The 18,284-nt window shown below is 37.8% G+C and overlaps 1 protein-coding gene across 1 annotated transcript in view; it reads right to left on the bottom strand.

Annotated features, from left to right (window-relative positions):
• Positions 1 to 3,819: 3,819 nt before the first annotated feature.
• Positions 3,820 to 18,284, bottom strand: part of LOC121382780 (mitoferrin-2-like) — a 30,417-nt gene continuing 15,952 nt past the window's right edge. Inside the window, exons 4-5 of the mRNA XM_041512378.1 lie at positions 13,982 to 14,576; positions 3,820 to 9,458 (exon numbers count right to left, since the gene is read on the bottom strand). Of these exons, the coding sequence (XP_041368312.1) occupies positions 14,023 to 14,576 (554 nt within the window). The 3' untranslated portion in view covers positions 3,820 to 9,458; positions 13,982 to 14,022. The remainder of the gene's footprint in view (positions 9,459 to 13,981; positions 14,577 to 18,284) is intronic.

Below are 18,284 nucleotides of genomic sequence, written 5' to 3'. Positions count from 1 at the left end.
AAAAAAGAGAAAAAAGGACAAGAGTCTCGGCCGGGGAGGGGGGAGGGAGAGAGCTGCCCCCCGGAGGGTACGGCCCTGGAGAGAGAGAGAGAGTGTGTGTGAGAGAGAGTGAGTGTGTGTGTGTGTGTGTGTGCTCCCCGCACCCAAAATGTACGGATATGGGAAGACGCCTTTTTCAAAATTACATTTTCCCTTTTTGTCCATCTGGTGGATACTCAATATTATGTGCCCCACTTGGGCCCGTGTTTACGACACTTTCACACTTCAACTAGTAACTGTATGGGATAGACTTTAACAAAGCCTAGTCTTAATTTAAAGATTTATTACTTTTCTTAGACACGGAACCAGGATACACCGTACAATATTATTAATGCCGTCTCTTTGTAAAAGCTTTTAAAACATGTCCATTCGTCATTTTAAACTACATAATATATTTCAATTTGACAATGCCTTTGATCAACAGCGTGATAACATTTCCCACTTTTCTGCTAAAGTAATTAACTTATCACTAAGTGCATCTGTTGAGTTTTTCCCCCGTATAATGCACCTACTTAATGCACTTCCCATATTTCAATGGCGCAGCATTAATATACGTTACTCTCGTTACGAACTGCCAACTTCACGATAGACAGACAGTCGCGAAATTAGGGGAGGGCACGCCCCTCCCCTATTTTAGTCAAATAGCCATGTGTAAGGTGAGGAGTCTTTTGATGAACACAACTTAACTACATATTAGCCGGCAAAGCACCCACCCCACCTCCTTGTTCCTCTTATTGAGCTCAGAAGGCTGATAATGCTATATTTGAAGACCTGAAATTGAAGAAATTTTAAACACGTTCAAATACACTCCTTTTAACCCCACCACCGCGCCGGATCTGTTGTGAAAGGATGCGGCGCATGCGTGCGGTCAGAAATGTTTTATTTAACGACGCACTCAACACATTTTATTTACGGTTATATGGCGTCAGACATAGTTTTAAGGACCACACAGATTTTGAGAGGAAACCCGCTGTCGCCATTACATGGGTTACTCTTCCGATTAGCAGCAAGGGATCTTTTAGTTGCGCTTCCCACAGGCAGGATAGCACAAACCATGGCCTTTGTTGAACCAGTTATGGATCACTGGTCGGTGCAGACCGGCCTCGGTGGCGTAGTGGTTAGACCATCGGTCTACAGGCTGGTAGGTACTGGGTTCGGATCCCAGTCGAGGCATGGGATTTTTAATCCAGATACCGACTCCAAACCCTGAGTGAGTGCTCAGCAAGGCTCAATGGGTAGGTGTAAACCACTTGCACCGACCAGTGATCCATAACTGGTTCAACAAAGGCCATGGTTTGTGCTATCCTGCCTGTGGGAAGCGCAATAAAAGATCCCTTGCTGCCTGTCATAAAAGAGTAGCCTATGTGGTGACAGCGGGTTTCCTCTAAAAACAACCTGTGTGGTCCTTAACCATATGTCTGACGCCATATAACCGTAAATAAAATGTGTTGAGTGCGTCGTTAAATAAAACACTTCTTCCTTTTTTTGGTCGGTGCAAGTGGTTTACACCTACCCATTGAGTCTTGCGGAGCACTCACTCAGGGGTTGGAGTCGGTATCTGGATTAAAAATCCCATGCCTCGACTGGGATCCGAACCCAGTACCTACCAGCCTGTAGACCGATGGCCTGCCACGACGCCACTGAGGCCGGTCTGCCAACAACAAACACTTAAAAATTGAGGTTTGAGCCATGCAGTTATAATTCAGTTATAAATAAATAGGAATGGTAAAGAAAATGTCTTTAAAAACCCCTCATTGAATCCCTCCCTACAAAAATTATAAATATCCGCCCTTAACGTTTGTTTGGAAGGTGCTCGAGGCAAAAACATACGAATTGTAACACGTCTGATTTCCTAAGAATATATCCAAGTTAAAAATTGCGGGTTGTCAATGCAATTCGATACATTAACCATGTCCCAATTCGTGACTACAATTGACGCCTGGCAATGCGCATTCACACGATTGTCTTCAGGCGCTTTGCATACACAGTTCGACTGCACCTGTCAGCACACCGAAAGTGCTGTCAGCTCCACCAAACACCTCAAAACGGAGTTTTTAATTTATAAAATTTCTCCTCCCACCAAAACCGTACATCTATTTGACATCTTAAACATTTTGAATATAAAAACCCCGCATGTCGTTAAAGTCGCAAAAGAAATGGATCAGTACACTACAGTTTGAAGCCAAAAGTTTAAGGCAGAACCAATATTACTTACGTTCCAATGAACACACACACACGTCCAATCATTATCGTACGACACGAGGCAAGTTCCCCCAGTGTTGGGAACAAATCTTTAAATTCGAACAAAAACGACTGATATTCGGGCAAAATGAGCTGGCCTGTTTTCACCCATCACTCTACCTATAATATTAGTTGTAGTTCACGTAAATATGCGAAACGATTTGTTTGCAACTTTATATAGTCGTTTGGCAGAAATGTCAAAGTGAATAAAAGTTATCCAGATTCGGACATTTTTGTTTAATTTGTGCAAAAATCGGCCTGCCAAACATAATTTAAAAAATGGAAGCCCGTATGTCTATGTACAATGATAAATTAAAGGATTATTGATGCAGTTATGAATACTCTTCTGTATTCCAATTAATAATAGTTTTACACAGAATGCCCAAGTTTGTAATTGTAGGTGTGCGACCTAAACTACGTTTTGGATCTTTTAAACACACACACACACACACACAGGGAAAACAGATTAGCATGGAGGGAGAAAAAGAGAGAGAGCAGAGGGTGGCTGGGTGGGAAAACACATCAAAGGTTGTGGTTTGTGCTATCCTGTCTTTATGGTGCATAAGATCCCTTGCTACTAATTGTAGCAGGTTTCCTTTCTAAGACTATATGTCAAAATTACCAAATGTTTGACATCCAATAGCCGATGGTTAATAAATCAATGTGCTCTAGTGGTGTCGATAAACAAAACAAACTTTAACTGACCTTTTGCCCCAAATGTGAGCCGGTACATACTGTGACATCTGATGTAGCAGTTGTTGAGCACTGGTTGGGATGTAAAAATAATCCCAAGTTGATCAAGGAGAATGAGTCCTGCGACGTTTCACTACATCACACTCTTACCAGTACGTTACTGGCAGTACACAGACAAGTTTACAAACAACAAAACATAGAAGATTACATGTGTTTAATAATATACTCTTGACACTTTCACACCTAAAAACAGAGAGAGACCCCCCCCCCCCCCCCCCCCCCCCCAACCAGAAGCAAAACATAATAATAGTATTACAAGTATACTTTCATGAAAAAGACGAAGAAAAAAAAAAAAAAGACGAAGAAAAAAAGAAAGAAGACATTCTTCCCTGGGTAAATACTGATTAAAACACACTACACACATTTTATTTTAGCACCATGCATTCTAAATGCGGCAGATCCATGGTAAGAAAACAACGATTTGTGAAAGCACTTCGGGTCAAAGTGAGACCTTTGTTAAAGACCACCAGGCCACCGTGTAGAAGTTCTCCATTCTGATAGGGCAGTCGGCGGTGGTCACGTGCTTTTACCTTCCGCTCCTCCAGAATGCATGGCAGGTGAACATCACAAACTCGGGACGATTCACTCACACAATCTTGTTCACCAAGCAGCTATCAGCTCCGTACGAATCCGGTGGATACACATATTATACTATAATCTCGGTAGACACAGGTCGAGGCAGAGGTCTTCCGTACAGCTACTGGACACCCACGAGACGATGGACGAATACTCTCAGTAACAACATGGTGGTGGTGGTGGTGGTGGTGGGGGTGGGGGGTGGGTGGGTGTCAAAGCACATACAGCTGCCAGCTATCATGCTGCGCATTCACATCTCATGGAACAGTCCGTGCTGGCAAATCTATACTGGACATCCAAGATGGCTTTCATTTCCTTAAAACCTCGTGTGGCCTGCTGCTGCTACTTTTATCCGTAAAATGGTTTCGAGATCCCTGTTTGAAATGCATAGCAAAGTTCATTATCTATTCCAGATTCTGTTCAAAACCATGTTATACCTTCAAACATTGTGATGCACCAAAGAGTCAATGTTAAAGTTGTTTTAGGAATTTTGTTTGTAAAAGTCAAGAAATCTGCAAAATCCTTACGTTCTGATTCACTTTTCATCCAATAACAAGTTTGTAAAAGTCTTTATCTTCTGACAAACCTATAATCCAATGAGAAAGCTGTAATTTGACTGGCTGACAACTGTGTAAAAGTATATCTTCTGACACACATTGCTCATCCAATGAGGAAGCTGTAATTTGATTGACACTTTGTTTCTTTCGCATATCAATCATCCACTTTGACAGTATGTGCAAGTCTTCACCCAACACACCCGTGGCCCAATGAGAAAGCTGTAGATAGATTGGCTGAACTGGTCAAGTCTGATCTACTGACAGAGACATGTTTTTATCATCCCACACATCCAATGAAAAAGCTGCCTACTGAATGTTTGACACCTGTGTAAAAGTCTTATCTTCTGACACACTTCAATCATCCAACGAGAAAGTTGTACAATTTTTGGCAAGTATGGTAAAGTCTTCTTCCAACACACCCACCATCCAATCAGAAAGCTGTATATTGTATAATTGACACCAGTGTAAAAGTCTTATCTTCTGACACTTGTCAATCACCCAATGAGAAAGCTGTAAATGCATGATTGACAGGAGTGTAAAAGTTTCATCTTTTGACAAACACCTCAACCATAACACAGGAAACCTGTCACCCTGTATTTGACCAATCATCAACCAGCACAGTGGATACACACTTTAAAACAATTGCTGTGTGTAGCCTACTGGTTCACTTAATAAACAAAATGGCTGCTAACAGTGTAAAGGTTCTTCCTCTGACACATGCTAACAGAACCACATGAAACATGACAATATTAAAATAAATGGTGGAATTCATTCCTATGTCTAAATGTTTGTCTAATATGACTATAAAGAAGTTTTGAAGTTTTTTTCTCTGATTATAATATATAAAACAAATGGTGGAATTCATTCCTTTTCATGACTAAATATATCAACATACAATATGCAAGTTCACACTTAAATTTCACAACTGTTTCATAATCAGACATTGCAATTCTTTGGTGTTTGATACAATTCCCAGGTTAACCACAGAAACAGTACTAGTTTACTGCAACTCATCATGACCAGGTTATCAGTAATATTTTCATCATGGCCAGGTTATTAGTAATATTTACAGATATTACTCATCACGACCAAGTTATCAGTAATATTTACAGATATTACTCATCACGGCCAGGTTATCAGTAATATTTACAGATATTACTCATCACGACCAAGTTATCAGTAATATTTACAGATATTACTCATCACGACCAAGTTATCAGTAATATTTACAGATATTACTCATCACGACCAGGTTATCAGTAATATTTAGAGATATTACTCATCACGACCAGGTTATTAGTAATATTTAGAGATATTACTCATCACGACCAAGTTATCAGTAATATTTACAGATAGTTAACATGTCTGATAACTCTTCTCACTTTGCATAAAAATTCCATGGAAAACAGTCATCACAGCATCAAAACAAAAGTTCAAAAATGGGTCTTATATCATACCATGTTGGAAATAATATCAATTAGTTACACATTACAACACATGCTATATACTGTGTTGTAGAACATCAAATGGCAACCAATTCTTACAAGAATATCTCAAACAATAGCTTTTTAAACATCAACCAAATTCTAAAAGGAAAATAATAGTGTTCAATATATGTTTTAGTTACAGCAAACCAGAATTGTTTTACGGTTTTAGTTTGTTCTGACAATCATTCTGACACACATCAATAAATGTAAACAAATCTTGACTCATAATATTAAAAAATACATTTGTAAATTAGGTTAACAGCAAACAAACAGGATCAGTTCACCCCAACCATGTTAATAAGTAAAGATTACTATAAGCTTCCCAACAGATGACATACATACACACAAGCTATACTAGGTGACAAAAGAAACACAAAGTACTAATTAGTAATAAAATGTGTTGTTTTACAGGCATCAAAACAAATATAGTGCCTGCTAACCCATGCACAAGTAATCTACAGGTTACAAGACATTTATTAAGTTTAAAATGACCATTATTAAACACGCTGATACTTCATGATTCCTTCATGTCACTGTTCTCATTGTACTCATACCGGTGTGTGCAATTTATATATAAACACAACTGATCAACATTTAGGTGGTGGTCACGTGTCTCTGTTCAAAACACTGTGTTGAGAAAAATGTACCTAGTATGGTGAATGGCTGTTCTCCACTTATTCGAAGCCTGGTGGTGAAACGGAACAACACTGAAATTGTCAAATCTTGTCATTACAAGCCACCGGACATGTAAGGGGCCGTTCAAATATTAAGTAATGCTATATCTGTCAACATTAGACACCCTTCCTCCCCCTGCAATGCTCTGTAACGCTAGACCCCACACCCACCCACCCACCCATTACATAACACTTGGAGACCACCCCCCTCCCATTCACAAACAAGTCATACTATGGTGTGCTCATATGATATTTGGGAAAGCACTCTACTCTACTTATAATCATTATTGTGTGTTTACATCTAACTATAACTACCTATATTAAGCATTGTCATTGTGACACCATTTTTGGGGGGGAAAAAAACCACCAACAAAATATTTTGCTACATAATGTTTGAACATATACATACCCACCTTCTCGAGCGTTACATAATATTTGAATGGCCCTAAATGAAGTTTGTTTAATTCACATCACATGATAATTTACACTGTTGGGATTATATACAGGGTATTTGCATTTATTTGTATTTCTTTTGTCATTCAGTATATATATATATATATTGTTTATGACTAAATAAAAATGGGTATTTTAATTTGGATATATCTAAACCAAGTTCTATCTAAAATAATAACGGTAAGCACAACAAAAGACATGCATAAAGTATTAGACACAAACTAAAACAAAAGACATGCATAAAGTATTAGACACAAACTAAAACAAAGACATGCATAAAGTATTAGACACAAACTAAAACAAAAGACATGCATAAAGTATTAGACACAAACTAAAACAAATGGTTATTTTTTACATACTCTGCCAACCAGTGGCATGTTGAGGATAACAACATTGATGCCATCACTTTACATTGACAGAACATCGGGTACACTAACCAGCCTACACTCCACTGGCTGCTCTCCAAAACATGCCTCCATTATCAATATTACTGTCATTTCACCGTAGTTCGTCAACGTTTTGAATTTTTGTACTATAAATGAGACTAACCCATCCAGCTCTGTACCAAGCCTGTACATTTAAAGCTGAATATTCCCGACCTATTTCCTCACAATCAAACAAAACCCATCACTGAAACCTAAACACTGGTGACACTATTCAGTTATGTGAAAATAAAACCAGTTATAAATAAAATAGCAGCATTGTTACCAAATGTTGCAGACATTATTCGACTCTACTGTTACTGAAAATAATTAGTTAATTTGATACATTTACCTCATCAATTAGACAAAGTATTCATAATAATAAAGTAACATTACTAACAATAAGTTCAAATAAGTCAAAATGACAATCTGAGTTATAGTGACTCATTTTGTAATTTTTTCAGCACATCAGCAAGGTTGTGATAACCATTTTAAAAAAAAGAAGCTGAAAAGATCCTTAAAAGGTTGAATCTCTATACCATACTCAATAAGTTATTTTTAGCACTTTTTCAATGCACACAATAAAGAAGTTGAAATGTGATAGAAATCCGACACATTACATCTTAGCATTATATCCACACAACTGAGCCTTCAATGTAACAGTCCTAACTAGACAGATCTTCATTACAATAAAGCAAAAAAAGAAAAACAGAAGCCACATTTATGCTTTTTTTTTTTTTTTAAAATACATCACCATAATCTTAATTAACAATCCAGAACTAGAATACTTTTTACAGTGCATATGGTTACGTCTGTATCAAACGGTTTGTGGAAAACTGATTGACATTGAAGGTTATGAATGCATTGTGTAATGGTGCTTGCTCAGGTTCTTCATCCGACAACCAGATGAGGATGTACATGGCAGTAACGGCAGTAACACAAATACCACGAGTTTGTTACTTCCTCGTAGTGGTATACTTGTACATGTGGTATTTACCAAACTATTAACTGTTTAAGTGCACCACAAAGTGAAAACAAAATAGCTAAAAATTACCATACTGTTTGCAGGCAATTGAAATTCATGACATAAGAAACAGTACAAACATAAACCACAATAAACTTTCATTCTCAATTTAGTCATGCAAAGAGCTATAGATGCATAAAAACACTTTTTATATAAATTTTCAGAAGACGCTTTGAATTGTTTTATTTGTTTAAATGTTTGCTTGGTAAATTTCTCTTTTCTGTGATTTTATTTCTCTTTTTATCTTGAGTATAAGAATCATGTTTCTAAAGTTATTAGAAGTAGAAACTTTTGGCTGTTATACGAAGTCACCAAAACAACCCTGTGCATTATTATCTTTTGATGAATAATGCCATTGCAGATGAGGATTTGCAGTAAAGAAGAAGAAGAAAAAAAATTATATAAAAATTGGATACTATATTGGTTGCTTTAGAATTGTTCTCAATTTTGGGAGAAATTTATTGGCATACATAACAGTCACATTTTTTAATTTATATAATCACTTTATTTACCATTTAATCAAATATGTAACTGTTATGTATTGATAAATTACCCCAAAATAAACAATTCTTACTGGACACATTAAATGCAAAAAGCAAGTTTTGGTGTGCATATAACAGACCCTGAACGAAAATGACAGTGAAGAGACTAGATAACCATCTTTTTCCTGCCTAATAGTGAGTAGATAACCATCTTTTTCCTGCCTAATAGTGAGTAGATAACCATCTTTTTCCTGCCTAATAGTGAGTAGATAACCATCTTTTTCCTGCCTAATAGTGAGTAGATAACCATCTTTTTCCTGCCTAATAGTGACTGTTACATAATAGTGTACTTTGTTTGATCACACAAGTTTCAGTTCCTCAATCAACTGGTTAATTTAATTTAATATCGTGATATATTTCAATATTTTTGGTTGGTTTCAAACAAGCCAGTTTTCTTGTTTCATGCTTCACTGAAATAACGTATTCCAGTATGTTATGGCAGTGATCATTTAGTTTACCTTTTATCTACGTTAGTACCAAAGTAGAAAATGCCTTTTCTTGTAACCACAATTTAACTGATGTATTAAAAACATCCCGCTGACGAATCAGATGTCTTAATTCTTTGTATTAAATCTACACTAGAATACTCCCCAAAAATAGTAATTAGTGACATTAACCATCCTGATAGGTTGACTGATGGTCTAATACACTCTTAATTTCAGCAGTAACCAAATCATCATTTTGTTTGACCTGAAAATACACAAACATTTTACACATCACTTTAAATTCACTACACAACTTGGCACAATTAAACGTCTCGCCACACAACACAATTAAACGTCTCACCACACCACACAATTAAACGTCTCGCCACACAACACAATTAAACGTCTCGCCACACCACACAATTAAACGTCTCGCCACACCACACAATTAAACGTCTCGCCACACAACACAATTAAACGTCTCCGCCACACAACACAATTAAACGTCTCGCCACACAACACAATTAAACGTCTCGCCACACCACACAATTAAACGTCTCGCCACACAACACAATTAAACCTCTCCGCCACACAACACAATTAAACGTCTCGCCTACCATCAACTTATTTAAGGGGCGGGACGTAGCCCAGTGGTAAAGCATTCACAAGAATGTCGGTTTGGGCTATTTCTCGTTACAGCCAGTGCACCACGACTGGTATATCAAAGGCCGTGGTATGTGCAATCCTGATTAATTAATTAATGTGCTCCAATGGTGTCATTAAACAAAACAAAACAATTGGATCACAATTAAGATTAGTTTTATGTAACAAAAGAGGTGTATCTTGGCTAGAGGACGAGTGAAGAGTATGGGCATCAACTGGTGTGTGGTGCATGTATTGTATGCTTGGGTATGAGTGGTTTTGGTGAATAAAAGCAGGGTGCTTGAATGCACTGGTCACTCTTGACATTCCCGCCCCAGAGTTGGCCACTGGCGATGTCAGTAACCGAATCCGGGGTGGGTGTGCCTCAACCCTGTGGATATGAGCACATAAATAGAGTTCCCATTCCTGTTCACTCTTTACATAACATTTGGTGGAAGTATGTTTATATAAAACAATATTTTGGAAGTGAATTTAAGCTGGTATAAGAGCTTGAGTACAGACATTTATTGTATTTTAAGTTTGAAATATTAACATTGAATGTTAAATGATGTAACATGTATGAAGCTATGTTAATTAGCAGTTGATTGAAGTTTATGTATTTTGTGCACTGTGTGCGATAGGAAGTTTTTGACTTAGAAGAAAAGAATGTGAACCAGTCTAAGTGTATAAAGTGGTATATGAAATATATTATGGTAAATATATATGTGGTACAAAGTGATGATTATAGAAATCTTTTTTTCTTTTTTCTTTTTATTCCACATGAAATGGTGGATCTATGATATAGAGATGTTTGTGGCGAGGTGCATCACATGCATTGAGGAACTGAAGTCACATCACACTCTTAGTCATGTAAGAGTTACAGTCATCGGGTGGATTCTTGGTGGAGTTCTTTCTGGAAAAGAACTATGGCAAACTCGGTAGTTCGATGGTTATCAACAACCTGAGAAGTGTAGCACATGGTGTGTAGAACAGTAGAACAGTTGTTGCTCAGTGGACTGAGAACAATAGTTGGTTGAGTTTTTATAATGTGGTGATAGACTGAGAACAGTAGTTGGTTGGGTCTTGTTTATAATGTGGTGATAGACTGGGAACAGTAGTTGGTTGGGTCTTGTTTATAATGTGGTGATAGACTGGGAACAGTAGTTGGTTGGGTCTTGTTTATAATGTGGTGATAGACTGGGAACAGTAGTTGGTTGAGTCTTGTTTATAATGTGGTGATAGACTGGGAACAGTAGTTGGTTGGGTCTTGTTTATAATGTGGTGATAGACTGGGAACAATAGTTGGTTGGGTCTTGTTTATAATGTGGTGATAGACTGGGAACAGTAGTTGGTTGAGTCTTGTTTATAATGTGGTGATAGACTGAGAACAGTAGTTGGTTGGGTCTTGTTTATAATGTGGTGATAGAATGGGAACAATATTTGGTTGGGTCTTGTTTATAATGTGGTGATAGACTGAGAACAGTAGTTGGTTGAGTTTTTATAATGTGGTGATAGACTGGGAACAGTAGTTGGTCGAGTTTTGTTTATAATGTGGTGATAGACTGAGAACAGTAGTTGGTTGGGTCTTGTTTATAATGTGGTGATAGACTGGGAACAATAGTTGGTTGGGTCTTGTTTATAATGTGGTGATAGACTGAGAACAGTAGTTGGTTGAGTTTTTATAATGTGGTGATAGACTGAGAACAGTAGTTGGTTGAGTCTTGTTTATAATGTGGTGATAGACTGAGAACAATAGTTGGTTGAGTCTTGTTTATAATGTGGTGATAGACTGGGAACAGTAGTTGGTTGGGTCTTGTTTATAATGTGGTGATAGACTGGGAACAGTAGTTGGTTGGGTCTTGTTTATAATGTGGTGATAGACTGGGAACAGTAGTTGGTTGGGTCTTGTTTATAATGTGGTGATAGACTGGGAACAGTAGTTGGTTGGGTCTTGTTTATAATGTGGTGATAGACTGGGAACAGTAGTTGGTTGGGTCTTGTTTATAATGTGGTGATAGACTGGGAACAGTAGTTGGTTGGGTCTTGTTTATAATGTGGTGATAGACTGGGAACAGTAGTTGGTTGGGTCTTGTTTATAATGTGGTGATAGACTGGGAACAGTAGTTGGTTGGGTCTTGTTTATAATGTGGTGATAGACTGGGAACAGTAGTTGGTTGGGTCTTGTTTATAATGTGGTGATAGACTGAGAACAGTAGTTGGTTGGGTCTTGTTTATAATGTGGTGATAGACTGGGAACAGTAGTTGGTTGGGTCTTATTTATAATGTGGTGATAGACTGGGAACAGTAGTTGGTTGGGTCTTGTTTATAATGTGGTGATAGACTGAGAACAGTAGTTGGTTGAGTTTTTATAATGTGGTGATAGACTGAGAACAGTAGTTGGTTGAGTTTTTATAATGTGGTGATAGACTGGGAACAGTAGTTGGTTGGGTCTTGTTTATAATGTGGTGATAGACTGGGAACAGTAGTTGGTTGGGTCTTTATAATGTGGTGATAGACTGGGAACAGTAGTTGGTTGGGTCTTGTTTATAATGTGGTGATAGACTGAGAACAATAGTTGGTTGGGTCTTGTTTATAATGTGGTGATAGACTGGGAACAGTAGTTGGTTGGGTCTTGTTTATAATGTGGTGATAGACTGGGAACAGTAGTTGGTTGGGTCTTTATAATGTGGTGATAGACTGGGAACAGTAGTTGGTTGGGTCTTGTTTATAATGTGGTGATAGACTGAGAACAATAGTTGGTTGGGTCTTGTTTATAATGTGGTGATAGACTGAGAACAGTAGTTGGTTGGGTCTTGTTTATAATGTGGTGATAGACTGGGAACAGTAGTTGGTTGGGTCTTTATAATGTGGTGATAGACTGGGAATAGTAGTTGGTTGGGTCTTGTTTATAATGTGGTGATAGACTGAGAACAGTAGTTGGTTGGGTCTTGTTTATAATGTGGTGATAGACTGGGAACAGTAGTTGGTTGGGTCTTGTTTATAATGTGGTGATAGACTGGGAACATGGAGAACATGTTAATAATGTGGTGATAGACTGGGAAAATGGAGAACATGTTTATAATGTGGTGATAGACTGGGAACAGTAGTTGGTTGGGTCTTGTTTATAATGTGGTGATAGACTGGGAACAGTAGTTGGTTGGGTCTTGTTTATAATGTGGTGATAGACTGAGAACAGTAGTTGGTTGGGTCTTGTTTATAATGTGGTGATAGACTGGGAACAGTAGTTGGTTGGGTCTTGTTTATAATGTGGTGATAGACTGGGAACAGTAGTTGGTTGAGTCTTGTTTATAATGTGGTGATAGACTGAGAACAGTAGTTGGTTGAGTTTTTATAATGTGGTGATAGACTGAGAACAGTAGTTGGTTGAGTTTTTATAATGTGGTGATAGACTGGGAACAGTAGTTGGTTGGGTCTTGTTTATAATGTGGTGATAGACTGGGAACAGTAGTTGGTTGGGTCTTGTTTATAATGTGGTGATAGACTGGGAACAGTAGTTGGTTGGGTCTTTATAATGTGGTGATAGACTGGGAACAGTAGTTGGTTGGGTCTTGTTTATAATGTGGTGATAGACTGGGAACAGTAGTTGGTTGGGTCTTGTTTATAATGTGGTGATAGACTGAGAACAGTAGTTGGTTGGGTCTTGTTTATAATGTGGTGATAGACTGGGAACAGTAGTTGGTTGGGTCTTGTTTATAATGTGGTGATAGACTGGGAACATGGAGAACATGTTTATAATGTGGTGATAGACTGGGAACATGGAGAACATGTTTATAATGTGGTGATAGACTGGGAACATGGAGAACATGTTAATAAGCGGCTTGTGATGGTGGACATATGATAACAAAACTCAATTAATTCCTTTCTGAGCTGTGGAGGTGTGCTTATTCTTTGGATGGTGAAGATGTGGTGAATTATTTTATGGACTGTGGGGGTTATCGTGAAAGACTGAACATTTCATTCTATATTATGTGATGACATAACATTGTTTATTATTGTGATTATGTGTCAATGGTCTGTTGGATTGTATGGAATGAGGTTGAATACTTGGTTGAAAGGTGGTTTGAAAGTGTGTGGTGTGTTTATTCATTTAAATGTGTTGTAAATAGATATTGTTGGAGGACTTACTCAAGTGTTACATAGAAAGACAGGCCGAGTTATGTTGTGATCTATCTAGGCACCACAGCTGGTGACGCGTGGATGGGTGTAGCCAGGAAGTGAGAGTCGTCCTTTTTCTGGTGCTCGGTGATGATGTACTTGAAGAACTCGTACACGGACCAGGAGATTGCTGTGGCGGGGGCCTGGTACACAACCCTGGCCTGCAGTCCGCGGAAATACCCGAGGAATCCCTGGAACTCGTACACAGTCCTGAACGCGGAAGACATCCCGCTGATGCACGTAACCCGCTTCTTGGCGCACTGCTCCTGAGTGTTGAGCAACGTCTTACACACGTCCAGTGGCATCGTGGTTGCCGCGGCCACAGCCCCCGCCAGGGCACCAGATATCATGTGCGTCTGTGGGTTGTAGCGGCGATCGTGGTTCAGTGTGTCCTGCATGACCTCGTACGTCATGAAGTGAATCGCCTGGAAGGGAATGTTCATGGCCAGCTGTGTGGTGAAACTGCGGTAGAATGCAGTCATTCCCTCTTTCTTAAGAATCACTTTGCCGCAGTGCATGCATGTCCGGTATGGGCTGCCGTAAACCTGCATTCTTTGTTTCACCACTGCAAACAAAATCAATTATAATTTACACAAGGTTCTTCTATTTTGTCATCATAAAAAAAACCCAATGATAATATCACATTTTCTGCAAACCATCAACATAATATTACGTTTTTATGTGATTTGTCCCCATTCGTTGTGTTATTTTCCACAATTCAACTCAAAATTCCAGAATTTCCATGACCTGTATGAACCATGTTACACAATATCATGAATGATCAGTGCGCGATTTCGAGGTTCGGGAGCCTGAGGCTGGCAAAAATCATACAGGACTCACTAGATTGGCTAGTATACGAGCCCGCATGGCTCGTAAAAATTATCTGTACAAATTACATTGATTTTTCAAAATCACACAGTCAACATATATGTCAAAATCCTGAGAAACCAGAGTCCTGAATAGTGATCTTTTCCATGGTTTCATGCAAAACATTTAGTGTATTGTCTATTGTACTGTCAGAGCAATAATATATATCTGACCACATTGTGGATATATTTTTAGGCATTCAGGTTTTTTTTATCAAGATCCATTTATTGTTGGTCAAGATTCAGAATTATATAACTTTATATAGATGGGGCTTTTTAATTGCAAGGTGATAAACATTGTGCCCAAAACATGTCTGCCCAAAACAAGCCAGCCCAAAATGAGTATAAACAATGTTATATGCTAACCTCAAAATATGTCTGCCCAAAACAAGTATAAACAATGTTATATGCTAACCTCAAAATATGTCTGCCCAAAACAAGCAAGTCCAAACTGAGTATAAACAATGTTATATGCTAACCTCAAAACATGTCTGCCCAAAACAAGCCAGCCCAAACTGAGTATAAACAATGTTATATGCTAACCTCAAAACATGTCTGCCCAAAACAAGCCAGCCCAAACTGAGTATAAACAATGTTATATGCTAACCTCAAAATATTTAACCCACTAAAATGTTAAGGTTCATTTAACAGATATAACCTGAAATGCATTTCAGCAACATCTAAACCAGATGTTACCGGTAATAACATTACTATAATAACAAGTGCTCAGAACAGACCAAAAAACCCAGTTGTGTCCAAATTAATGAGCTCTAAAACCCTGATAAAAAAATATATATATTATTATTAAATGAAAAAAACCCCGAAAAAAACCCCTAAAATTCCAGAACTTCCCAGGAGATTAATTAGTTTTTCCAGGAGTTTTAAGCACTTTCCAGAATGAAAAGAAAATTTAAGCACTTTCCAGGATTTTATAGGATGTGTGCGAACTATGATTGTAATATCTTAATTGGCTCCCTATAATCTAAGTTAGGGAAGCAATTAATTACTCCCCTCAATTTTTTTTAAATATGAGGTTTGGTGTTAAGCAAAATCTTGAAAAATAGGTAACAGCATTCTAATGCTCTTATTAAACTTTTGGCAAATTTATTACAAAATTACCAAAATCAACTTTGTTCCTACTCGACTGTGTTTTTTGTTTTTGTTTTTTACATTACATGGTTGCCATGGTAACGGAACATATCATTGGGGAAAAAATTGACAATACTCTTCCTACTCACTCTTCTAACACACCTTCAAAATTTGGTCTGGTTAAAACATATCAACATTTTTATACACCACCATGGTCAGAAATACACAAGTAATATCAAGTAACCTCCCCTTACTTTTTATGAAAACCAATCCACTTTAAAATTTAGGATTCTGAGAACTGAACATAATATATATATATATTATGTGCAACCTACATACATGTATTTAATTACGTAACCTTGTTATATCCATGTAAGTGATGATCTAAATTTAATGAGCAAACCAAAAATAGGTTATGCAAAATTAGATTTGCGTGAATGAAAGGCCTTTCCCCAGGATTTTTGTATGGCACTTACATGTTTAGTGGGTTGAAAACAATTAAGTGTTTGCCTTCAATCCAGCTAATCATGTTTTTATTTAATTTTTAAATTGAAATTATTATATTATTTATTTTATATTTCTTTAATTATTTTTATTTGATTTATATTATTTATTTTATTTTAATGTTATAATTATTATTTTATGTTTATTATGTTAGCATTCTGTTAAGACTGGGTAGTGTTGTTGTTGGGTGACCAGCCAGTGGCGTCGTGGTTAGGCCATCGGTCTACGGGCTGATAGGTACTGGGTCCGGATCCAAGTTGAGGCATGGAATTTTTAATCCAGATATCGACTCCAAACCCCAAGTGAGTGCTCCGCAAGGCTCAATGGGTAGGTGTAAAAAAACTCGCACCGACCAGTGATCCATAACTGGTTCAACAAAGGCCATGGTTTGTGCTATCCTGCCTGTGGGAAGCGCAAATAAAAGATCCCTTGCTGCTAATCGGAAAGAGTAGCCCATGTAGTTGTGACAGCGGGTTTCCTTTCAAAATCTGTGTGGTCCTTAACCATATGTCTGACGCCATATAACCGTAAATAAAATGTGTTGAGTTAAATAAAACATTCCTTTCTTTCTTTCGGTGAAAATTAAAGGTGGGCAAATGAGCAACTCCGACCCTCCACACTGCCAAATTCCCCCTCGTCCTTAAAGTAAATCAGGAAAAAAAATCACTAAAAGCCTAACCCTCAACTTAAAACATTTTCTTTCTGGGGGAGGTTCCCCTATATCCCATGTTAACTGTGGTTGCATTCAATTCCATAACGCCATACCTAAACATTTCTTTCTGGCAGAAACACTGCTACCCCTTATTTAGTTCCTCCGTATCTGGTACAAAAAAAGTTGGTATGATGTATTTTATGTAACTGAACCGGAGATAATGTCAGTCTGTCATTCACACTCATTCATTTGGGTGAACCAATTAATTTTAATATTATATTTTAATACAAATTTCAAGATATCTAAAAAGTCTGAATATTTAATTAAGGCGCTTACACACTGTCAAAGCGCTTACTTTGTGGACCAAGGTGTATCGGCCCGCTACGCCTTACAGCCTTGGGAAACCCCTGATGATGTTTGAACAAAACAATAATTTGTGCAAGTTTCAGAGGGCTGAAATACATTTCTTTTACAATCCACATCCCACCCCCCCCCAATGTTTTAATGATTACCAGTTATAACAGAATGTCTCAGTCTCCCAAGTAAATTAATACTTGATAAATTTGACTATTGTATTGACAAGTAACATTGTCAAATAGTTTATCAAAAGAAACTGACAGACAGCAAAACCTGCTGCAGCCACAACGCTAGTCGAAACTGACAGACAGCAAAACCTGCTGCAGCCACAACGCTAGTCGAAACTGACAGACAGCAAAACCTGCTGCAGCCACAACGCTAGTCGAAACTGATAGCAATACACAACCTATGATTTCTGATAATTAATCTCACAAACAGCAGGGCTTCTAGAATTTTTATAAAATCCACTAGCCATATGATCAGTAATTTTAAACATTTACTAGCCACAATTAAAAATCCACTAGCCCTACCTTACTTTAAAGTAAATACAATTTTACTAATAGTAATAATCAGATATGTCACCTAAAGACGGAGATAGAGCTTAAAAACACTAAGATTCGGGAGGTAGGAGTTGGGCCAGGTTATTCATTTTCACAAAACAGACATAAATGATGCACATTTGACAACTTTTATTTTACTAGCTGTCAGGCATTGTAATAGTAGTTATTTAGTAGCCCAACACTGAATACCACTAGCCACGGGAGTGGGGTGACCATAATCTAGAAGCCCTGAAAAACAGCTTTTG

The sequence above is a fragment of the Gigantopelta aegis genome, chromosome 10 (genome assembly GCF_016097555.1).
Source record: "Gigantopelta aegis isolate Gae_Host chromosome 10, Gae_host_genome, whole genome shotgun sequence".
Taxonomy (NCBI): Eukaryota; Metazoa; Mollusca; class Gastropoda; order Neomphalida; family Peltospiridae; genus Gigantopelta; species Gigantopelta aegis.
This window is presented reverse-complemented; position numbering and strand designations above follow the sequence as displayed.